The sequence below is a fragment of the Neodiprion fabricii genome, chromosome 4, assembly GCF_021155785.1.
Source record: "Neodiprion fabricii isolate iyNeoFabr1 chromosome 4, iyNeoFabr1.1, whole genome shotgun sequence".
NCBI lineage: Eukaryota > Metazoa > Arthropoda > Insecta > Hymenoptera > Diprionidae > Neodiprion > Neodiprion fabricii.
In genome coordinates, this window is record NC_060242.1 from 34,758,658 (window position 1) to 34,782,481 (window position 23,824).

The 23,824-nt window shown below is 33.5% G+C and overlaps 4 protein-coding genes across 16 annotated transcripts; 3 read left to right on the top strand and 1 right to left on the bottom strand.

Annotated features, from left to right (window-relative positions):
- The first annotated feature begins 3,701 nt into the window (after positions 1–3,701).
- On the top strand, positions 3,702–5,930 carry LOC124179493 (threonine aspartase 1). Of its 2 annotated transcripts, XM_046563922.1 has the most exons (8): positions 3,702–3,989; positions 4,201–4,268; positions 4,344–4,615; positions 4,710–4,854; positions 4,929–5,045; positions 5,178–5,370; positions 5,467–5,618; positions 5,802–5,930. In XM_046563922.1, the coding sequence occupies exons 1-8, from the start codon at positions 3,917–3,919 to the stop codon at positions 5,874–5,876; spliced, it is 1,095 nt and encodes a 364-aa protein (XP_046419878.1). In that variant the 5' UTR covers positions 3,702–3,916; the 3' UTR covers positions 5,877–5,930. The 2 variants fall into 2 exon arrangements, with proteins under 2 accessions (XP_046419878.1, XP_046419880.1); XM_046563924.1 differs by lacking the exon at positions 4,929–5,045.
- Positions 5,931–6,134: 204 nt separating this feature from the next.
- On the top strand, positions 6,135–11,458 carry LOC124179576 (aurora kinase B). Of its 5 annotated transcripts, XR_006870104.1 has the most exons (8): positions 6,166–6,250; positions 6,590–6,707; positions 6,946–7,137; positions 7,494–7,628; positions 7,736–7,894; positions 8,163–8,394; positions 8,659–8,798; positions 9,715–11,458. XR_006870104.1 is itself a non-coding variant. In XM_046564121.1 (7 exons), exons 2-7 carry the CDS (start codon positions 6,610–6,612, stop codon positions 8,743–8,745), a joined length of 903 nt encoding a protein of 300 aa, XP_046420077.1. In that variant the 5' UTR covers positions 6,135–6,250; positions 6,603–6,609; the 3' UTR covers positions 8,746–11,458. The 5 variants fall into 5 exon arrangements, 4 of the variants coding, with proteins under 4 accessions (XP_046420077.1, XP_046420075.1, XP_046420074.1 ...); XM_046564121.1 differs by having other exon boundaries at positions 6,135–6,250; positions 6,603–6,707; positions 8,659–11,458; XM_046564119.1 differs by having other exon boundaries at positions 6,156–6,250; positions 6,582–6,707; positions 8,659–11,458.
- On the bottom strand, positions 9,428–13,626 carry LOC124179577 (zinc finger CCHC domain-containing protein 10). Of its 3 annotated transcripts, none has more exons than XR_006870105.1 (5): positions 13,486–13,626; positions 13,070–13,219; positions 12,604–12,866; positions 10,187–12,461; positions 9,428–9,798 (listed from the first exon to the last, which is right to left on the bottom strand). XR_006870105.1 is itself a non-coding variant. In XM_046564123.1 (5 exons), coding segments are annotated over exons 1-4 (450 nt in total). In that variant the 5' UTR covers positions 13,521–13,626; the 3' UTR covers positions 9,428–9,798; positions 10,187–10,606. The 3 variants fall into 3 exon arrangements, 2 of the variants coding, with proteins under 2 accessions (XP_046420079.1, XP_046420078.1); XM_046564123.1 differs by having other exon boundaries at positions 10,187–10,608; XM_046564122.1 differs by having other exon boundaries at positions 9,428–12,866.
- LOC124179575 (E3 ubiquitin-protein ligase Arkadia) lies at positions 13,617–23,440 on the top strand. Of its 6 annotated transcripts, none has more exons than XM_046564111.1 (13): positions 13,617–13,705; positions 16,515–16,702; positions 17,182–17,623; positions 17,874–18,031; positions 18,102–18,214; positions 18,492–18,652; positions 18,722–18,861; positions 18,994–19,114; positions 19,397–19,640; positions 19,845–20,003; positions 20,228–20,446; positions 20,684–20,766; positions 21,053–23,440. In XM_046564111.1, exons 1-13 carry the CDS (start codon positions 13,617–13,619, stop codon positions 21,180–21,182), a joined length of 2,247 nt encoding a protein of 748 aa, XP_046420067.1. In that variant the 3' UTR covers positions 21,183–23,440. The 6 variants fall into 6 exon arrangements, with proteins under 6 accessions (XP_046420067.1, XP_046420068.1, XP_046420072.1 ...); XM_046564112.1 differs by having other exon boundaries at positions 18,997–19,114; XM_046564116.1 differs by lacking the exon at positions 13,617–13,705 and adding an exon at positions 13,977–14,045.
- Positions 23,441–23,824: the final 384 nt, after the last annotated feature.

Below are 23,824 nucleotides of genomic sequence, written 5' to 3' on the forward strand. Positions count from 1 at the left end.
ACGTGGCCTGTCTATAAGTATCCGAAGAGTATAAAAATCCAAAGAGTGATAGGGATATTAGGAAAAAAGACAAAAAACCACCAAAAAAATTAATTAAAACGAATTGATAGATAGTATTACTACCGTACGATAAAAGTTAAACTGCTCGTACCTTTGTTACGGGTGCACTTATTCGAATAATTTCCTTTATTACGGATATCAATGAAACCAATAGCAAATTGTCCAGAAATGTAATAATCCGAGAGACCATTGAATCGTAGGGTAAAGCTCTTAACACATGAATTAGATCTGAAATAAAAAAATTTCAGCTAGTGGACACACACACGGTAGCTAGTTCCATAATTGAATCTGGTATCTGTCGCACTTGGCTTTATACTCTTAGCGCCCCCTCCCTCTCCACCCCAGCATAAGAAATATGGGGGGAAATGTTGTAGTAAATAATTTTAGAATATTTATCGGACCTGGACGAGTGTGCTAGTCTTGGCAAAACCCACCGTTCAAATTTATTGGAATTAAACGGTTATTAAATAGTGTAAAGTTTGGATCAAAACTTGTAACGAAAGCACAACCGTACATGTCTGTTCATACAGTGAGCTGTGAGCTAGAGATCTGAATCCGTGCATTTTATGTTTGAGAAATGGTGTGCTAATTGTACTGTACATAATTTTTAGATCTACAAAATTTTCTATCAGTCAAATAGATGTTTCCCGGTTGAACGAGCATAGACGGAAATGAACAATAGTATTAAATACACCAATTTAGAAAATGCTTCAACTGATACTACATAAATTGTCACGAAAGTATGGAAAGATATTTTTCTTGACTTATAAAGTAGAGATAGTAATTAAAATGTCCATAAACCTTCTTGATCTCGCTTTCTCAAACAAAAAATTGCCCATTTTATGCTTGTTGCAGCAAAGATTCGTGTAAATGTATAAACTGTAAGATTCGAAGTGTACGACGTATTACTTTCTTGTAGTGAAAAAACAATTTACGATTACCTATATCAAGCAATCAAATTTATTTTAATAATCGAAGAAATTCAACGTGAAAAAAACAAAAAAAAGAAAGGTTATTAAAAACTAGTCATTTTAATAAAATTGATTGTGTACCAAGTTACATGGTTAAAACTAAAGTTTTACAGACAACGATTTGTCCCATATTATATACATCATAATAGTAATCATAATAATAATATTATATAAGGTGGACGAAAAGAAACATATTTCGATTCAAATATTCAAATAATACCATTCTAAAAGTTAGAGCAGCCAATTAAAAATTGAAATTCCGTGTAATAAGGGGCCATTCATTAATTACGCAAGGGTCCCGGGGGGGGGGGGTAAAAAATCTCTACGTGCCCTTATCTGGAGGGGGGGGGGGTAAAACTTATTCTTACGTAATATTTTATATGTCGAAATTTATCATTAGAAATCTACTTCCATTTCGATGCCGATTAGCCGTTTTTCATTCTATAATATACAATTGGATTTACACCTTATTTTAAAAACTTTATTGCTTACTAAAATTTTCAATTCTTAAATGTGTTCATTTTTATCCATTTTCAATCTTGTAAATAAACATTATACATTTTTCCCGTTTATTGATATTATTGTAATTATTCAGAAAAACTGGATAGAATCTTACGTAAGACGGGGAGGGAGAGTTCAAGAAATCTTATGTGCCCTTACATGGGGCAGGGGGGGTCAAAAATTGCCAAAATCGTCCTTACGTAATTAATGAATGGCCCCTAAGAACTTCAAATGAAATTTATAATTTTCCTACGGCACATTATAATTTTTTACCTTTTTCATTTTTCATTTCTTTTATTTGAAATTCTCACTTTTCTTGAGTTAACAGATACTTATTTTTTTATGCAAATCCCATGAGCTATTAGAATAATGTAAATTTTTTTGCTCTACTTATTGATGATTGTAACCAAATAAGTATGTTAAGCCATTATAATACAGTTCGTAATGCTACTAACATATCCCTACAAAAGCCACAAGATACTCCACAAATATAACTGTCCTATAGCAACGCGGTATTTCCACGCTAATCTAATGTATAAGAAAGTATTTATTATTTACGTAAAAGATTACGGTAGAGACAAGAAAAATAAAAATAAATAAAGTCATGACTATATTATAATAATTTTAGTATGGATCAGTGATCCGTAGGTCTGCAAAGGTGACAAGGGATTACTGAAAACCCGACGGCGGGTTGTAAACTTGTGCAATATTGAACAATATGTATTGCTTGAACTACTTACTATTCAAGTAAAAAATTTAGATGAAATAAAAGTTAATATTTGAAAAAAAAAAATAATATAACGCTACTATGTATTTACACTGTAGCTATTAATTTTCATGCATAATATATGAGACCGAACTATTTTCTTTTAATTTCTACAATAACTCACAGTTTTAAAACTGGTTCATGATATCGCAAATTAGAAAATATTTCTGTTATACAAGCTGTAATATTTCTAATGATATGTATTGTAATTTAAATAGGTATTATGCGCGTCATGTGATATAATGATCTCTCGATCGATACTTTTTGTATGTAATACCACATTCGTCATCAATGGCATCGCCTTTGAAATCAGAATACAAACTCATAGCTGCTCTTATCCAAACATTTCACGTCCCCAAAGCAATAGAATGATTTAATTAATTGCTTCATTCTGTCAACTTTACAGACTGCCCAAACTGCTCCATCATTTATATAGGTTCCTGTACATAACGATGATATATTATAATGAATACCATATGATAAATAATGATTTATTATTATTATCATTATTATTATTGTTGTTAATGATTATCATCTAAGGTCTTAACCGATGAATAACTGTATTACAATATTGTATTCTTTCTCTGCTTCGTGCTCTCTATAGATAGCCACACAAAAAACTCTAATTCCGACGTGTATGTAATCATGTTTGACTACTTGTGTACCCAGCAATCTTGAACAAAGGTACTATCAATTACTATTAATGAAATATTGTAATGAAAACTTGAAATGGTAAATAGATATTATCTATCGACAATTGTTAATTTGCTATTATTATTTTTATTCATATTGTCGAACTAAAAAAATGCAGGCAGATTGGGATGGTGAAACATATGCTTATATCTTGTAATTAGCGTTTATGGTAAAAGCTTCAGTCAACACAATTGGCTACTTCAATAAAATCCAAAGTGAAGAAATTAATTTGAATGGCACAGAAGCGAACAGTCCAAGTACTACATCGATCTCCCATTTGTGATATCACGCTTCTTCAACTCATGTGAATTATTTTCCTATTCACACATTTGAATACGGCCAAATTTTGAAGATGAAATCTGAAAAAGTCCTGTTGAGTAATGAATAATTTTCTATGCAATGTTGTAATGAAAATATCGAAGAATCATTTGAACTTAAGATATCAGAAGTAATATCAATAAAAGATTTTATTATTTATTTCGGGTTCATACATTTTTTCTACTATTTTTCATTCCATCTCTGATCCTCGGTAAATATTACACATGAAACATGACCACAAGTTATAATATCTATTTTTGAATAAACAATAAATGCAGATATGAAGTCAAAGTGAAAGGCACTGTGGAAATTTTCAAAAAAATGACTTAAATACAATAATAAGAGCGTTAAATCACGATTAGTTGATGGGTGCTGAAAGCGATAAAAATCATCTTGTGAAGGTCGTTTGTAAAAGCGCGCATAATTTCACGCGTCCCACGCATTGTGATTGGAATAGATGCATCAGCTGTTGCCCTGTGATATACCCATCCATTATACACATGGTGCAGTAGAATACTGCTGTTGCGTGATGTTCTACATCAAAATAAGAAAACATAACCCTGGTAATCACTGAATTATTAGTTCGTACAGAATTACAGAGAAATTAATGGCTGCGAATAGTATTGCAGACCACATGGACATGGACAGCTCCAGAAACGGTTTGATTGCAGTACATGTCGGTGAGTCGTCCGTCAAGCTTTGATACATACATTGTTTCCCACTCTTACAGAAATCTAATAAAACTAATCATGATCATTTTTATCGCACCTGAATGCCGTATAAATAAACAGAACGTTGCTCACTGTGCCAATTTCTAGGTTATACGTCGCCTTTAATTTAGGATAATTTTTCAAAAATTATGATTAAATCCAGTTTTCTATGAATTTTAAGGTGCTGGTCAACATTCTCTTACTCTGAAAGAAAAGTATGAAAAACTCTGCTGCGTAGCATGTAAAAAGGTGAAATATTCATTTTAAAAATAATATACTCCAGCTTCATTTCTCAAATTCAAATAATGCAACACATCTTATCAGGCAGCCAGTATTTTAAAATCTGGGGGAAATGTGTTGGATGCCGTAGTTGAGGCTACAATTATACTGGAAAATTCGCCATTGACAAATGCTGGCTATGGATCAAATCTCACAATTGAAGGAAAAGTTGAATGTGACGCCAGTGTTATGGATGGTTCAACACTACAGTTTGGAGCTGTAGGAGCTGTTGGTGGCATAAAAAATCCAGTCGCTGCTGCCAAGCTATTGTGTAACCAGCAGTCAGGCAATCTCACACATGGTAGAATTTTCCCCAGGTTGGTAAGATTTACATTTTGTTTGATAGCTATTTCTTAAACCAGAGATAATTAAAGTGTACAAAAGTGTAAATGCTTAGTTATAATGTTATAGTTTCTTAGTTGGAGATGGAGCGCAATTATGGGGTAAAGAAAAAGGTTTGCAAACAACGTCTGTGGAAGACTTAATTTCTGTCAAGGCTCTAAAGATCTATAAACACTACAAGAGGAAAGTTCTCAGTTGTGAAAATGTACAAAAGGTAAATTCTTTTGGTACCTGAAGAGATTTGTGTATAGAAAGCTTAAATTAAGAAGACGTATATTCTTTTTTTAGCAAATTACTAAAAAAATGGATACAGTTGGTGCCATATGCGTTGATACAGATGGAAATGTTGCATCTGCATGTTCCAGTGGCGGTATTATTTTGAAGCATCCCGGCAGAGTTGGGCAGGCAAAAAAATTAAAATCTTAATGAAATTGAACATTCTCTATCTCAACCGTTGTGAAACTGATACAATATTACCGAATTCATCACAGGCAAATTCAAGAGTTTAGTCGATAGCTTTATGTTTTGTGTTTTCAGGCCGCGGTCTGGGGTTGCGGCGTATGGGCACGTAGTGCGAGAGGTTCCCCAGATTGTTCAGTAGCAACTAGTACATCCGGATGTGGAGAGCACTTAATTTCTGCAACTTTAGCTCGATCTATTGCTGAGGGCATTTTAAGCTCCAACTGCCCAACCACTGCACTCCACAATGTGATGAAGAATGATTTCATTGGTAATACTTCATGATATTGCATCCTTGATGTCTGCATATTTTCGTGTGAATAATCAATTATTTAGGAAAGTTAAATGTTGTACATTTCCATTTTAGAGTCGCCCTTCTTAACGGGACTTGACCAAAAGCTTGGTGGGACTATAGCGATTAAATATTCTCCCCAACAATTTGTTGGAGATCTACTATGGAGCCATTCAACAAAATCAATGATTATAGGGTACATGAATACGAGAGAACCAAAGCCAAAGGTGTGTCTATAGAATCACTGGACTGAAGTGACGGTGTCTTAATTTTGTATACGTCATTAACATATAGACAATGATTTAACCAAAATATTCAATACTAAAAATTAGCCTTGAAACTTCAAAGTACTTTCAGTCATCATAACTCTTTGGGATGTTTTTTCAAAATCAGTTACTTGTCCTTTTCAGAGTCGCATGTCTGTATTGACTTCACCAGAAGTAGGCAGAAAAGCAGTTGTGGAAGGAATCGGATTTAGGATATGAACGATGTAATGTTACACAATTACACTTTGAATAAATTATACAATTTTTTTACCATTAACAAATCTTGTCAGCCTTTGTGTGGATAATTTGATGTTTTCTTCAGATTTCCTTCCTTTCAAATTACCCGCTAAACAGGCATTTCGATACTAGCGCACCTTGCGGTGACCTCGAATGGTTCTTGCTGTTGCAGGCATTGCTTAGGTAGGTATATTCAGCCCAGCATGAGGATTATCTACAGAAATGATGATTTGGGTTTGGCTGCGTTCACTTCTCATTTGTCAGTTATTAGACGAATTTGAATTTGTGACGCTTCGAATCGGTTGTTCTGCTAAATACTGAAGATTTTAATCTGCCACAGCTGATTTAGTTATTTGGTACGTGGCTTTTGTGTGTTATATGCATTGATGGATTATATATTAATACGGAAATATGATTAATAACTGGATAACTTACGAACAGCAGTTTTCAAACCTTTGAAGGTGCTATGTCAATCAAAGAAAGTTATGGATAGTATTTTCCTGAGACTCCAGATAATATTTAAACTCTAATCGAATTTTTAAACCAATTTGCAATTTTAAGCCCTTATATACCAATTTGGTTGCACTTATTTAATTTCTGTGAATAGTATTTTTTTTTCGTTGTACTTAATAATATTAGGTTTCTTTTTATTATTCACATTTATTTTATCCTAATTATATGATTCAGTTTAATAGATTTTAGAGGTAGACAAAATATGGCTACAATAAGTGATGATATTCCTGAGGAATACCGAGATGGGATTAACCAAATGGTTGAAATCATGCATAGAGAAGTCGAGTACCGTGGCAAAGGGTAAATAACTATGAATTCCTTGTGCGATACACTAACATTTATGTTCTGTATTTTTCTGTTATTATTATTCTCTATTATTATTCTTTGTTCAACGACATTTAGGGCATGCGAATTTAATCTAATATGAGAAATTGTTTGCTGTACGAATTCGAATCGCTGAGTCTTATGCGCAGTAGAACTTTGATATCTTGTTTATATATTTGTTGAAATAAATTTTATCTGGTATATTGTCATTTAGGTTTAAGTGGGCTATGGACGATTTTGATATCGGAGCACCATTGGGGAGAGGAAAATTTGGCAGAGTATATTTAGCTAGAGAAAAGAAAACCCATTACATGGTGGCTCTCAAGATGCTGCATAAATGCGAGTTAGTCAAAGGACGAGTAGAGAAACAAGTGATGCGTGAGATTGAAATACAATCACATCTGAGGTATGTAAAACTAGCATAGAAATTAAATATAGGCTTCTAATTTGGTAATTGTACTGTAGCATCTACTTTTTTTAAGTGAAAGCACCAATTTCACTGAGTTAATTGACTGTTTACTGTTTTTTAGATTTAATCAGCTACTTTTCATATTTTATTATGGAAATTGTATTTTAGATTTTTGTGTACAATGAATTATAGGAGTCAAAACTTCATAGTTTTATATGAGCTATTTATTCTGACTTATCCACAAACAATATTAATTTGCCTCTAAAATTGGCTTACTAGCTGTTTGGAAATAATCTTTCACAATCTAAAGTGAAACATAAATCTGCAGATTGTAATGCTCAACATAATTTCAGGCACCCAAATATACTCCATTTGCTAACCTGGTTTTATGATGCTAAACGCATCTATTTAGTATTGGAGTTTGCTGCAAATGGAGAACTTTACAGGGAAATGCAGCGTCAGCCTGAAAAGAGATTCAATGAGCACTTGTTAGTAATTTAAAAAATATAATAATCTATTCAATCTTACTTCAAATCACATAGCCACTTTATATAGTTTAGATCTCTTATGAGTAATATTTAATTTTCAAACATAGATCTGCCAAGTACACGTATCAAGTAGCAGATGCCCTGAACTATTGTCACAAAAACCATGTGATACATAGGGACATTAAGCCTGAGAACTTGTTACTTGACTTTCAAGGTGACATAAAATTGGCAGACTTTGGATGGTCTGTGCATGCTCCGTCGTCAAAGTAAGTAACATTGCATGACATACTTAGGATATTATCTGATAACTTATGTCAAACATGGTAGAGCAATGAAAGCATAGAAGCAGCTGGTACTTTTAGCAATGATCTCTAGAAAATATCTCTACTGAGTCTTAAGAAAGTCTTTTGAGAAATTAGCTGTTTAAAATGAATTCCTAATTAAATCACATGAACACGAATATAGAGCTTCTCTATCACCTGGAAAAAATGGAACCTTTTTCCTAATTCACTCGAACCACATTTATTCTTTTAGGCGCAACACTATGTGCGGCACATTGGATTATTTACCTCCAGAGATGGTAGTAGGACAGACATATGACATATACGTAGATCACTGGTGTTTAGGAATTCTGTGCTATGAATTTTTAGTTGGGAGGCCACCATTTCTCAGTGACACGCATGAAGAAACATACAACAAAATTAAGGGCTGCATTATCCACTGGCCAGCTCATGTTTCTTTAGGTGCACGAGACCTTATCTCGAAGGTATGAACAAGAATGCTCAAATTTTGTAACATAGATGACGAATGTACTTTAGCATAATTTTGCTTTCCACCTGTGCTCTGGAATGTTAAAATTTGGGCCAGTGAATTGTCGCAAAGTATTTAGTCTACTTATTTGAGTATTCTACTACATTCACCCTGTACTTTAATATTGCAACAATTCCTTTTTTTTTTTATAAGTATCTGCTTTCATATTCAAATTGTAGTTCGGATATTTTTAACATGTTAACTTGTTGATATGTTATAGCTGATTAAAAGGAAGAGCTCTGACAGAATTCCACTACCTGCTGTGATGAAGCACCCTTGGATAGTTGAAAAAAAAAGCAGAAAATAGTCATTTCTATAGTATTAGCTGTCGTCCCTGAAGCGCAATGCCTATTCTGGAGTGTAAGTGCTTTGAATACTGTATATTTCACATGATCAAACATTATTAGGGTAATATTTTTTCAGAGTTTGAATAGAAACAATATTCCAATTTGTTTTTTAGTAAATTAATAGCATACTAACATCGCATTAGACTGTAATGATGATTCATGGCTATCCAAATTGAAATCCATATTTTTATATTCTTTATTATATTTAATGATGAAGCTGAAAGCATTTGGTTTGTTCCTGCCAACTACACTATCTACACTTTCACAATATATTATAGTGATGGTATCCTCACACAAAAGTGTAAAAAGTATAAAAAGTGTAGCTAGCACGAACAAACCAATTGACAGTAGAATATAACTTTTAAGATATAAGTTGAAGAAAGTGGCCTTAGTTTGATATGTAATAGGCTTTAATTTTATAAATACACTTCATCTTATTATACCACAATGTCAAAATCAATCTTCAGAAAATAAGTGAATTCATTTGAGCGGACATTTTATTATTGATATTAGTCACATTCAAGTTGATATATAGGTGCCTTCACAATAATATGAGCGAGGAATTTTGGGTCAAACTTTTTAATGTATAAATAAATCGACATTGTGTTGAAAAGGGTAGGTTTGAGATCAATAGTATGTATGTATTGTAGCATTATGATGTTCAAGAATTGAATTTATTATCATCCCATCAACGCGTAGTAATTAATACAGAGTTATTTTTGCTATCTATAACACTGCTATAATTTTGATATAAAAGAAGTATTTTTACTGGAGACTGATGGAGATTATCAAGGGGTAATGTACCAGTAGACCGCAAGAGCAATTTCGGGAATGTTTATCTCATAAGCTAATAATTCCATTTGAATCAGATTTTTTCATTTGAAAGCTGTATACATGCAGGTGCATGTATAAATTTTTTTTTTTTACAGGAACCCATTTTCTGGAATCACTGTTATCTTGTCCAACGTAAAACGTATTCCTCATGGACCCAGGAATCCGTGCAGTCGGTTCATCTGAAACATAGAATTCAAAGGGAATCTTAAAATATAATACATAGAGTAGTCCGTGATGGTAGATTTCTATCCTGAAACTTATTTTTACAGAAATGCCGACAGTTCGAACATGATGTTCGTTCGTCGTCCATAATTTTCGACCCTCAGGGTTTTAAAAAAAATTCTCCCGTGTGAATAAGAAAAAATGTTACAAAACATTGTATAAAAATTGCAGCAAATCGGTCGAACCATTTTCGAAATATTTTGAGAATCGACTTCCAAATTGATGTTTTAAGATAACTGAGTTCAACGTTTGGCCAAGAAATTATGTGCAAGATATATTTTTTTTCTTCAATTTACCGTCAGTGATTCCAGGGTCATAAAGTACTATTCCAGCATCAATTCTTACCTATTTACACTGAATTCCTCTTCACGGGTCGCCTGTTTAGTTTCAATTTGGTTGATATGAATGTGCTCTTCATCGTCTACTTCGCAGTACCAATCAGCTTTCCTTTTGATTTGGTCCCGGAGTTAAAAATTCATGTCGCTGTATTAGCGGCAATGTTTCCAATGTGTGAACTGCTATGGTTGATCTCGGGTGCTATTACCAAAGTACGTTGTTGAAGCTCCCGTTTGAATTTGGTGTGCATCTTCTGTCATAGCATTGTAACTGTCACAATTAGATCTCTAAATATCAACTCAATATATTTGGCTACATCTGGATGGAGAACAGGCTTATGGTGGTAGCTCTTCAATGTATTTGTAGCCTTTGCTCACTGCCAAGAGAACACCACTGTCAATCCCTGGTGGACACCCATCATGCTGTGACTTCTGGTCAGTTGATATCATATGGAAAAAGGTATACCGAAGATTGTTTGGTAATTTCTTTGCACAATATAACGGCATCAGCATGATCTTGCAATACTGATACTGAAATACCGAAACACTGAGATATCGAAGACATCAATATTCCTCATCATAAAATTAATAGAGCTTTGTTTACATGGACTTGTTTGAAACTACGATTTTTACCAAAACAACGGTACTTTGAAGTAATGCATGTACCGATTATCTGCAAGAATTTCTTAATCTGTTTGACACCTGCCAAACCATAAACTTTCGCCATTAACATAACAAGGATATTGGATGAGGCATTGTAGGAAACTTCTGGTATAGTCAGGTCATGTAAAGTCACTCGGAATATTACAACTTCCCAAAAGTTGTGATCTATTTCTTTCACAAACCATTTTTTTGTCTTGAAAAATGCATGTGCAACTGAACCTGTTGAAATATTTGATTATCAAACTTTCAACGAAAATGCTGAACTCGTTACTGATTGATTTGGTGTGTGTAACAGATCAGTTCGAACAATGCTTAAGATCATGAAAAAATAATATACATTCTTTGCAAATCATTAGTGAGTTGTAATATTTTACAAACAGATGTATGGATTTGAATAGTATCCTGTCTGATGAGTCCCTATAGCTCTCTGTATGCCATATATTTACATGATATTTTGGTATGGTTATTATATAGGATCCTACATGACTGATTCTATGAAGTAGCTGCTGACCAATATACATAATAGCTTTTAGATTCGAAAATCAGAACCCAAGATAAGATTACGCTTGGCTAAGAGACTAACAATATTTTTTTGTATAGAATATATTTTAACGAAAAATTGGAGAAAAATTATCCCATTATATAATATGTATATAAAAGGAATTGTATTTTCATGCTGCATAAACGGGATCTCATAACATTTTTAAGAAATGAACAATGTTGTGCTAATATTAGTATGATAATGAGACAGCTGCATATGTGTGCAGTATAAATAAAAAACTACTAGACTAATTTTTAATGGGTTGTCACCAATATCATTCTTATGATTATCAAACTAACACAGGCTCTGTCTTATCACCCCATTGCTCCAGGGGACTGAGAAATAAACAAAATTGGTAATTTATTCATTCATCTCCATCCTCGTTTCAGCCGGGTTTTCCTTGGTAAATTCAGTAGAGTAATGGTGGGGATGGTAGGCTACAATTTTCATATTGCCAGACTGCTCACGATACAATTTGACGAGTACATTTACGAACTATCCATCTTCCACAACAGAACGATACGCGATGCAAGCAGGAGCAAAGCCCCTAGTTCATGACAAATATTATAGTTTGTATCACCAATTAGTATCTACAGCCTTGTACGTTTCGTTAGATTATTGAATGTCTTCGGGCACATACTAACAGGCTTTTGACCAACTATAATGATGGCATGGTATGTAAATGTTCTGTTGACAGTCACGTTATTAACCAAACAAAGAAGCCTAATGGTCATATGGAAAATAAATAAATGTCTTTTAGAAATTTGGAATTTAAATAAATAATAATAGTGCAGATAGCAAATATTTCAAATTTACTCATTTAAATATACTTTTTTTCCTTATGATTAGTTGACATAGCATTATTATATTTAAGTCCTTAAGTAATACATTAATAGTAGTAAAATAACTGTGAAGTTATTCAATGGTAAAAAAAGTGATAAAAAATAGATTGTCGATGATATGAGATTCCATACATTTAAAAATGTAAATGGAATCTTTTGACGCATTTCTACTTTGCTACTCGTCACTCCTTTTGCACAAGGCTTGATTTGTTTATCCAAAAACTTCATTTTTTTTCATTCTATAACAAGAAAACATGTCCTCTTCATTGGAATATTAGAATAATTTGAATGACTTCGCAATATAGAATGATGAATGAACTCATTCCTATGTTACAACAGGAGTAGGTACTAATTTGAACGTATGTACTAATTTAAACTTACATTTTTTCGTTTTTTTTGCTTTGCTGGATTTGGTACCTTCGCTGGAACTAGAATCTCTGCTTGATGAACTGGATGAGGTGCTGCTACTACTACCACTGCTACTACTCGAGCTAGATGAGCTGTCACTGGAATCCGAATCATCGGAGGAAGAACTGTCTGAACTGCTACTATCTGTGCTTGAGCTATCTGAATCACTTGTACTACTTGATTCCTTTCTAATTTTTTTTTTCTGTTTCACAGTTTCACTGGTCATCTCTGGCTCCCTATGAAAATTGTTAGACGAGTCACTTTATTGAAAAGTTATGAGGTCAAAAAATACTAAAGATGGCGATTGAAAAAATGAAATGCAGATTCGAATACCATTTTTTTTGTAGAACAATCTTATATAGCGGATACTCAGAGGAAATGATAAAATTAAAACTATTGGAATTTAGGAAGATGTATCAGTAGACAAACATGAACTTACAATTTTTCCACCTCTTGCTGTTTTATTGCCTTTTTTAATTGCGTAGTTCGTGAAGATCTGTGAACGTATTTCCTCTTGCCTTTGCACTCATAACTCCAGTGACCCATTTCCAAACACTTTTGACAACGCACAGACGCTGGGTAAGGATATCTGAAAGATTGGGTGTATTAATTAATTTTTAAATCACAATCAAAATTTGTATTCGAATTGATTATTTTTTCAGAAAACGCCAAAATTTGTAATTTATAGCGAAAAAATAAGAAACATATTAAACTTTTATTTGTTTTTCCAACGTTTATAACCTATATGAAAGTACTGTTCAAAATTTTTAATGATAAGATATATACAGAAATTGAAAAGGTGTATAATAATAATAATTATTATTATCATTTGTACTAGGCAAAAATTTTACGTACGTTTTTTTCATTAGCTTCATACCGTACGCGCTCATTACGGTGCTTGATTATTTTTGTTTGAACAACAAACAACACGTTTCCAACCTACTACAGAATCGTCTCGTGTTGATTGGGTCAGGTTCTTCTTCCTAATGGCTATGCCCCCGAAAAAGAAGCGCCAACGTACTCTTAGCTTATTCCTGGGATATCCAGGAATTTCAAGAACTATGCTGATCCTTAGGTATTTAATTAAACTTATTCTTACTTTATTTAACTATTAGATTATATTTAACCCTATTTTATATTAATCATTTACTTATTTATTTATTTATTTTACTCCTCTATCCCCCTCTGGGATGTGCCCTGATGCATATTCGTTTCCAAAGCTTCCGGCAGGAAGGATGTAACAGCACGACAGGAAAAAAAAACAACAAAAGAAAACACTGAACAGAGACACAGAGATGTATAAAGTAACAGGCAAATGCGCGTGGCGCATAGTCATAAGTTGAGATTATTCCTAATTATAAATCTGCTAGGACCGTGATAACCTGAGTGGACCCTTTTAGAAATATTTCTTGCAGGTCAGTATCTCTAGTAACTTTATGTTTTTGAAGAAAGTTCTTAAGTTTGACACGGGGAGGCTAAAATATGGACACTCCCAAAACAAGTGATTACCCGACGGAACAGGGTGACCACACGTGAAAACCTGTGGAGCGACCGGGGAATTCGATCAGGTTAAGTAGGTTAGGTTCGTTTAACCTGAAACCATCATGAAGCAGACAGTTGAAGATTGAAATAGAGCAGAGTGGAGCTGAGGTAAGGCTGCGTTCGCCCATGAGATTGCTTAGTACTGTGGGCGGTCGTCATGTCGTAGTTGGTGCACAAAAAAGAAAAGTGAGCACGGTAGTTGCAAGCTTCACGGCACAGGCGTCGTTCGCGTTTGCTTGCCTGGCTATAGCCGCTGTTTAGCCATTCTTGGATCTGTGTAAATTTTTTTTACTTCTAGTTTTATTGTTGTTACTGACATAAGAGTATTCACACTTCGTAGCTAAATTTTTATGCATGTACAGACAGCAAATTACATAAATTCCGAGTAATCAAGTGACACGTTCCACTTTATAATGCGCTGATAGTTCATACGCAAGTGACGAATAGTAGCTGTAAATTATTTTGCTTATAATGATGAGGTGAAGAACGGGAATCTCGGTACATTATTCTATCCACCAGAGGAGGGACAAGTATGTCGTGTACATCCTGAATAAAATCTATTGTTTCACCATTATTTGATTTTAATAGGGTAATCAAACCTGAGCTATACAGTTATAAGGTCGTATAATCATTTTCACGGACGGACGAATATATTACCCAGGCGTGGATCTTCCACTCAATGAATCATTCGCCTCCCTGATTAATTTTATCCTGTTATAGGTTCATCCGTTGTTCTAATTTATTTATTTTGTCTTTCACCTTGATACGTACTCGCCGGTTATTTAATCAGGGCCAAGAATTCAGACGTCTGGCAATTTTTTTTTCTCCTGGCAGTTTCCATCACTCAATTATGGCTTCTTTGGCTTCTGCAAAATCTGATTTTCTCATATCAGAATTCCGTATCATCTTGTATTTAAAAGTTCAAGCTTCAATAAAGAATTTCATCATTTCACTTGTTTTAAATTTGCATCTACCTCCTCATTCTTGTGGTATATTAATTTTTGTAACTAGGAATATAATTTTTTGTTGATACAATATCAAATTGATTACTTGTTCAATTTCTTTTTATGTAATACCAGCTTATATTGCACGATTTCAAAGTGATATAGAATTATGTGTATTCATGATTCATAATGTCTTGAACAAAAGTTATCCTCATTGCTACTTATGTCTAGGATTGACGCAAGTCTGAAAAAACTAATTCCGATAACTTTGGCTTATACGACCTAAAATACTTTGGTAATATATTGTCTAAGTTACTCCATAAAATTTAGGTATGAATAAATTTTTAATTTGCTCTACAATAATTGTAAGATTGTTTTATGGAACCTGGAGGTGAAAAATTGAGTGATGGGATTTATTGCAAACTGCATCAATTGGCAAATGTTACAAATTTTTATTAATCAATGAATTACTGCAAATCATTTAATTGACCCAATTTTTCATGTCTTTTCATGCACATGCATTTTTGTATTTCTTATTCTCAGTCAACTTCTTGTAGTTGACTAACCAATCAATATTGAGTTATTGCCTAGTCAGTACATATTTCGATCGAGTAGTATGCTGCACTGCTAGCTTCAGAGTTTCAGACCCAATTACTGTACACAAATATAACGCAATCTAATGTTTTGACATTAGATATCCTATGGAAATATATAATAAAGCATAACCCTTAATGCTGAGTAGCAGTTGCAAAGCTACATAATGGCTGAACTTGTATAATAATAAATATACGAATTGAAGATATTCTGGTAATAATATATAAATCATTCTTCGAATGTAACTAAATATATAAGCAGATAGTAAGACTGGATTGAGAGACTGTCAATTCCATGTTGATTGCGTAGTATTTAACTGAAACAGTTCAAGCTTCGTATTTTCTCTACAAAATTATGTTCGGTAATATATCGAAAAAAATTATGTGCAACAATTTGTTGAACAATGCTTGCTGCATAGACAATGATTTGAGGAAAAAGTTCAATTCTGTGAAATTTGTTTTGTTGTGTGCTGTGCACAGGATCAAAAGTCTATCAATTCAATGCAAAATGGCTTCCGCATAAAAAGAAATTATTTTAAAAAGTAAAAGAATGCTTTACTTTGAGAAGTAAAAATTTTATAAATAAATCGATACCTAGTTTTGTAAACAATTATAAAATATGATTTATTTGCATAAATTGCCAACTTCCTTAACATTTAAAAATATGCATCTACTTTACTTCAACAAGATTTGTTACTGATTCAATTTTCTATTTGCTATGTAGACGTTCTTTCATTTCTCAACATTTGTCACCTCATTTTTAACCGCAATGTAACAAATTACTAATCATATTCTTCTCATACAGAATGGAGGACGGCAAACCTTCTGAAGAAATGTGGCGTAATAAAGGAAAGACGGAAAATAGGAACGGTTTATTTGGTGGAGAATCTGCTGCAACCTCAGCTGATTCTAGCTCTGCATCTTTGGCTGATATATTTGATACTGCTTTCACCTCCACGGTGGATCCATTACCACAATCACGGTTTCCTGCAGGTAATAATTTAGTTTAATATCAATACGCAGATAAATGATATAATTTTTCATAGTTTTGCGGTTTTTAACGTATTAACCTGTGGTTTGTATGCAGTTGAGTTCAGTTTAATACTAACCGTACCAGGCTTGGTCAAATAACCAGTTTCATTACAGTAAGAATAGGTATATGTGAAGTGCCGGTATAGTTAGTGTTAAAATATGATTAAAGTTCGAAACGTTCACCTAACGATGCATTTTTAAGAGAAATTATTTATCTTAGTTATTTGAGTTGAGGACTATCTGAAATTCAGTAATCAACTGTATGAAAGTAAAAGATACTCATATTTTAAAAACTCGACACTATCAAATGATTGTAAGGATTCTAAATAGTGATTTAATTTTCTTCAATTTTTCATTATGTTAACCACACCATCTTCAACTGTGTAATCTGGGACGAAAACTAGGGACAAACTTGAGGTTCAAATTTTGTTTCTTAACAGGAAATGAAATGGAGTATGAGCATTTGTTTGCTGACAGTGATATAGAAGAGGCTGATGTAGTGCCAGTAGAGCCATTTCCAAGTCAAGCACGTCACTCGAGCTCTGAAAACAGTCTTATATTCTGGCCATATCTTCCATCTACAGAACGCAATGCACATTCTCGAGAGTATCGACACGCAGGACGCATGAACTGTAATATGTGCCAAAATAAGCCGGGTAGAAATTTGCGGAAAGAAACAGTGGAGTCACAATCGGATGGCGGGTTATGCGAGGAACGAGTTTGTGAAAATTATCGCCGAAAAAGAATTTTACATGAAAGAGATATTCCAGCTCAACACAAATCGAAGAAAAGTGAGGAACAAAAACTGCGAAGTGTTCAGCATGTCGACAGATTAAGTGTACCTGGCCCATCTAGAGTATCAGATCATCCTGTTGATTACAGGTTAGTAAAATTACATTTAATGCTTATCAGACAAGTACAATTCGCCATCCTAAAAATAAAATTTCTCAAATTTTTTAGTCTATATATTGACAAATGTTTGCACTTATTAATATACAATGAAAAAAAAATACTAATAGTTCAACCCTTCTTTATCCCTGAAAATAGTTGTTATTTTCGTGCCAGTTATAATACTTGGCTTGAAATTTCTTAATTTATACCTGAAGCGTGCATATATGTTGAATCTCTGTAGTTTAACTGGTTCTGCAAACCAAAATGGAGGTGCCTTAGACGAGGGACCACATGATATTCAGAATGCTAATACTGATGAACCTACTTTATGTCCTGCACAAGTACAGTTTAAACCAATACCAGAGCGATCTCAACAATCACATCCAAAACATCCATTGAGTATGAATTTTAAGTTGTCATTTTCTAATTTTCCCCTGAATGAATCTTATTTTATCACATAAATTTTTAGGAAACGACGATGCACCATTAGCTCCTGATTTACAGTTGGATTGGTCATCTAGCAGTGACAGTGAAAATGAAGAGGACACTGTGGAAGTGCTCGCAACTGTTAATCATAACAAAGTAAAGGTTTTTCGACATTCTAAGTGTACCAATTTACAATCTACAAACAGTAGTAAAAACTATGAAAAGCTTGAATCTGATTAGACTGATTTTCATTATTTTTATGGGACATTTTGCGACTAAATTCCAAATCTACCCTGCATTCAGCATTATTTCTCCAATATTCAAATGTCGGAACTTGTCTCGATGACGATGTGCTGGAAATATCTTCCTGTATGTTAAGTTTTGAGATGATCTTGATTACACTCTATTAAGCAGCCTGAAATTTGAACTAAAGGGTGTCTCACAAACGGCAAACCAAGCAGCTGGTACTGTACCAGTGGTTGATCTTACAACAGAATCGGATGAGGAACAAAGCCCACCACAAGTTCATCAGAGTGATCCAGCCGTAAATTCTGGTGGAGATCGTGTTCATTGGTACCTACCCAATGCTCACAGGTGCATATGATACACTATTATGAAAATTTCAATAATTTACACTATCTTACATTTCACAATTTTTTTCAGGGTCAATTCTTGCTGCATGCATGGACCTCCAGATCATCGGTCTCATATGTACCACCACTCTCAGACATATCATGCTCATCACAGGCCACCTGTCATTCCTTCCAGTTACACAAACTTTACTTACCCCAATTACCATCCAGGTAATTCAACTTTTGCAAAATTTACCTTATAAATTGTATTTTCTCACCACAATAACACTTAAGTAGTATGTTATTGTAAAAAAGTAATATCCTCTGTGCACTGGCAGGATTATTCTACACTTATTGTTGCAGAAGCGCCGATAGGAGTTCCGGCACCTCGCATGTATCCTGTACATGAACAACTATGGTTAAATCAACAGCATATGCAAGAAATGCATCGTCGCAGGCTTAATGCAAGATCATCTCATCATGGGTATGTCTTGTTTGATTTTTCTAAAGATGTATTGAACAGACTCATCTATACATGAAGTTGAAGGAACATTAGTGAAGTTACTTCATTCACTGGCAGAAATTTTATATGCTCATACTGATCAAATATACAAGGTGTTTCATCTTATTGCCTATCCTGCTGTATTTGGAATACGAAAAATTGTATTTACATTGCTCCATATGACTACCACACATAGCGCAAAAATTTCGCAGCTGCCAAAAAATTGTCCAATAATCAGTTCACTATTGATACTACTTTGGTTAGATGCATGACACCAAATGCACAAGTGCTACAACCTAGTATGCACTTGTGTAGCAGCAGCAGCAGCAGCAGCAGTAGCAGCAGTAGTTCGAATCCTCGTTGCAGTGGCAGAAATGGAGCAATATTGAATGAGAATTATCAGTCACCGCCTCCACCGCCATCACCACAGCAACCTACGGTTTACAGCCATCCAGAAATTCTGCCTCCAAACATGATGATTGGTAGTCCATGTCCACCGCCAGTTATGGTAATTAATTACTACTTAGGTTTCCATTCGATTAAAAGAGTACAAAGCCAATAAAAATCTGACGAAATTATTTTTTACTTACGGCATGAGTACATATTTTAACTTTTGAACATTTTATTTACTGCGTAGAAATCGCCTTTTTCATCCATAAAAATTACAAGACATTGTGAAATTTGAAACCACAACATATTCATATATTTTCAGATGCATCCTATTCATCCACCGGAGCCCATGGAACCTGGACCTGAGATGGTTTCATCAATGCCAGTACACCAACATGTGCATCACCACATGTATCACTATCATCCACCAGGGTCTCGACAAATTCCTCACCATCTGCACATCAGTTTTGGTTCTCACATGGTGAGTTCGGGTGAAAAAAAAATTTCTTGTAATTATAAAAATGACTATTATTTTAGATGGGATTCTTTACAGAAGTTATGGTTTCTTTTGGCATATAACTGTTTGTTATATTACCTCCCCCATTTTATTCAACGAATTGAGAAAATCATTTGAATAATTTGTGTGTTGTGCAAATATTGAATGTGAGAACACTGCGAAATCTAGGGTATTTTTGTGTAAATTAGCATCCTGCTGCTGTGCTACCTAACTGCAGAGCTCCTGGAGGCCAGGATATGTTGTATTCGGCCTTAGCACTGCCGGATGTTCTTCATCAAGCACGGCACATGTCAGCACGTCTTGAACATTTTATGCATGTCGTCGATCAAAGACGCTTGACACATATTAGCTGCGGAGCAACACAAGAATCTATTGAAAGTCACACATTCCCGCATAAATACAAGCGGGTAAGTTGATTGAGTACTAAATAACTTTACTAAATAATACGGGCTTGTTATATCAAGTGACGAAGCATAGTCATATATTTTTAATTTTTTAACAAATCGTATATTTTTATTTTTTGTGAGACTGTTTTTCCACGGTATTAATCGTTAAGGTGATTATTGATATGGTGAGCTGCTTGTGTTGAGAAAAATTTCAAAAGGTAAACTATTTTTCATTTATATTCTTTTGTTTTTTCACAGGTGAAAAAGGTAGAGAATGGGGAGGATTCTGTGGAAAAGTGTACTATTTGTCTCTCAGAGTTTGAAGATTGTGAAAGTGTTAGGTAAGTACGCAGTTTTCTCTTATCGAATACAGATCATGCGATCACGGCTTTTTAATAGTTTTTAAGCACTTTCCCAATCCGAGTAGTATATCATCGTTTATTTAACTTTCGTTGTAACTATCTAAATTGGTAGTGTACCAGAAAAGAAGATTGCTTGCTTTTGTAAATATCAGAAATCAAGGTATATCGGTCTATCAAAATTAGTTTGAAGACCTATAATCTATGTATAGGAAGTATTTGTGATTGAAATATAAAGTAATGAATATATTTTCATTGGTATGTTAAGGAGGCTCCCATGCATGCATCTATTCCATGTGGACTGCGTTGATCAGTGGCTGTGCACCAACAAGCGATGTCCGATATGTCGAGTCGATATTGAAACATTTCTCCACAAAGAGCTATCGGCTTCTACATAGCTTAAAGTTAATAATATTTCGTACCAACCCCTCTTACTTGATGATAGTTTTTATTAAGAAATTCAAATGCAAGTGTTGAACGAAAGAAGTTTAAAGTTTCGCCCGAATAAGTATATACACTTAACATCTTAGTTTTTGGCAGATTCAGTGACGCTTATTTGATTCGAACACGAAATTCGATGAGAATTGGTTAGAATGTAACACGTCAAGTGTACGTGTAATATGAACACACCTTTGTAGTCATGTTTCTGAATAATTTTTTTTATTTTGTGTTTGGATCATAATAGGCGTACAAAAAAATTTAACCAATCAATAAAAAATTGAGTGAAGAGCTCAGTACTTAGGTCGTACTAGCTGTATTATCCAAAGTACATACACACACTATATCAAATCTTTTTGAGTGAAACTTCATAACGAATATTGAGAAATATTTATAAACAATTCCATATTTATTTGTTAATGTTTACTATGAAACGTGTTGCTTTAGTAATGATGCAAATAATTGTAAATTAATTTTAACAGATAGACACACGATAGTTTATACTTGAAATTACTCGAAATCCAGAAACTCTTTTTCAACAATGTTAAATTGGTTTTACTAGAAAAATAGCAACTATGGTAGGAACTAAAACAATGGAACAAGACTGAATAATTTTCTCCGAATTTGCGGTACGAAATTTATTTGTCTTCCAATAAATTAATTAATGGAACATTTAAAAAAAAAAATGTCAAACAAGCGTCAATCTTAAATCATTCTAATCAAAGCCAAAGCATCAGAGAAGAGATTTAAGTCTGTGAAAAATTATTTGATAACTACTCATGAACTGTTTCACCACTAATAACTCAATTCTAATAATTGAATACTAATTTATTTATCAAATGAAGAGTTACAACTTCATGTTGAGTTGCTCTGCGTAATAGTTCGTCAGATATGCACTTTTTTCATTGGATTTGTAAATGGTGCTTTACAAAGAACTGCGTTAATTGAAAATAGTGAATAAAAATAAAAACAAATTATGATGATAGTTTCATGTTGTAAATTGCAGATTAGGATAAACGTATCTTTTGAAGTAATAAATATCGTAATTATTTTTAATAACAATAAAGTTAACTTCATTTATTCGTATGTATAGTATATCTACTGATACGATATTGTGTAACTCTCATTCGGTATTTAAGCCGGTTGAAACTTACAACTAACCTTCGTTTTGGACAAGAAAAGATTTTTATCAATGAAATATACCAATTTACTAGTTAAAGCAATGACTAGCCAGATAATTTTATTCGCTAGTAACAGTTATCAGTATATGCACAATTTTTGAGCAAAGATTGACACGAATGGTACATGGATGTCAAATTAATAAGCTTATATTATGCACATATTGCACATCTATTCATACTCGTTCTTCGACAGCTATCCGAAACGGAGTTTGACCATTTATATGTATAATGTATATGGTATTAAAGTTCAAAAAAGCATCCAAAAGGAACAAATGTATCATATTACATTATTTAACATAAAGTCTTCTTTTGTCAGTAGATGTAGACACTTTACTAATGCCATACCAAAATTACTACGTACCGAATTTCGGTCGTGACGTCGAATCACTCGATCTAGAAGGAAGTTTCAAAAACTAATTTTACTGTTAAGTTTTGGTCACTTAAAGAATCGATTCTACTGTATGCTGGCTTTCAAATCTTTGAATCAACTGAAGCCAGTATTTGACGTAGTTTTGAATCTAAAGTACCAGCTAATCTTATTTCAAAAGAGGCAGATTTTTTACATCACATAATTGGCCTAAAAAATTAGTAATAGGTAATTGTACTTTTTGTTTTGTACACTCATTTTATCATGTCATATTTTTTGTATTTTTGCTCCTAACAGGAATAATAATCAGGAATGTTCATGAAATGCATGGACCATTAGTTTATACATATATCCTAAACGTCTGTGTTGTAAATTGATACGGCTATTAATTAATTGGTAAAAACTGTATCCATGTAATATACGTACCTATATGCCGAAGTATATAGTCAAAAACTTTTATTTATATGGTGATTTCAATTTTATACATGTATTTTAATTATTGACGAATAAGCATAAGTCTGCTAACTGCATGTACATATACATAAGTGTAAACTATGATTATTATGTATATTAGAACAAGGATGCATCTAATAGTGGTTATAATCTTTAGTACCTAGTAATCAATTGGTCAGCAACTGTACAAGAATAAATACCAATGATTCTATTGCAAGTTTCATGATGCAAAATATTTACTACTTAGCCGCAGTGTAATAAACATTGTTATCAAATTTTTAGTATTCTTGCCAATGTTGAATAGATTGTTGCCAGGCTGTTATGCATACCTATGTGGATGTATGTACAATATCACGAACGACGATGAAATATAGTTATAAGCAATTTTTTTGCGTAGAAAAGAGAATAACAAATGTGTTGTGTTCAAATTTTCTGAACAAAATCAACGTTGGGATATGTTTTTCACGAAGTGTGCACTACTTTCATTCAGACAGAGTCAAGCTAATAACGATCACTATGCTTTGAGTTTTCAGGAAAAAATTATTCTTTCATACAATGGAAATACGTAAATCTTGAAAAAACTATAATCATGATTGCTAAG

What these genes read in the sequence shown, in the direction of transcription:
- LOC124179493 (XM_046563922.1), top strand. Translation starts at nt 3,917, where the DNA reads ATGGCTGCGAATAGTATTGCAGACCACATGGACATGGACAGCTCCAGA. An exon ending in GTTGTGAAAATGTACAAAAG is followed by an intron (nt 4,855 to 4,928) that starts GTAAATTCTTTT and finishes TTCTTTTTTTAG; the next exon opens with CAAATTACTAAAAAAATGGA. An exon ending in GATGAAGAATGATTTCATTG is followed by an intron (nt 5,371 to 5,466) that starts GTAATACTTCAT and finishes TTTCCATTTTAG; the next exon opens with AGTCGCCCTTCTTAACGGGA.
- LOC124179576 (XM_046564121.1), top strand. Translation starts at nt 6,610, where the DNA reads ATGGCTACAATAAGTGATGATATTCCTGAGGAATACCGAGATGGGATT. An exon ending in GTCGAGTACCGTGGCAAAGG is followed by an intron (nt 6,708 to 6,945) that starts GTAAATAACTAT and finishes ATTGTCATTTAG; the next exon opens with GTTTAAGTGGGCTATGGACG. An exon ending in GTGCATGCTCCGTCGTCAAA is followed by an intron (nt 7,895 to 8,162) that starts GTAAGTAACATT and finishes TTATTCTTTTAG; the next exon opens with GCGCAACACTATGTGCGGCA.
- LOC124179577 (XM_046564122.1), bottom strand. Translation starts at nt 13,520, where the DNA reads ATGAGCGCGTACGGTATGAAGCTAATGAAAAAAAC. An exon ending in ATGAAGCTAATGAAAAAAAC is followed by an intron (nt 13,220 to 13,485) that starts GTACGTAAAATT and finishes CCAATCTTTCAG; the next exon opens with ATATCCTTACCCAGCGTCTG. An exon ending in CAGCAAGAGGTGGAAAAATT is followed by an intron (nt 12,867 to 13,069) that starts GTAAGTTCATGT and finishes CAATTTTCATAG; the next exon opens with GGAGCCAGAGATGACCAGTG.
- LOC124179575 (XM_046564111.1), top strand. Translation starts at nt 13,617, where the DNA reads ATGGCTATGCCCCCGAAAAAGAAGCGCCAACGTACTCTTAGCTTATTC. An exon ending in GATCATCCTGTTGATTACAG is followed by an intron (nt 17,624 to 17,873) that starts GTTAGTAAAATT and finishes GAATCTCTGTAG; the next exon opens with TTTAACTGGTTCTGCAAACC. An exon ending in TTACCCCAATTACCATCCAG is followed by an intron (nt 18,862 to 18,993) that starts GTAATTCAACTT and finishes TTATTGTTGCAG; the next exon opens with AAGCGCCGATAGGAGTTCCG.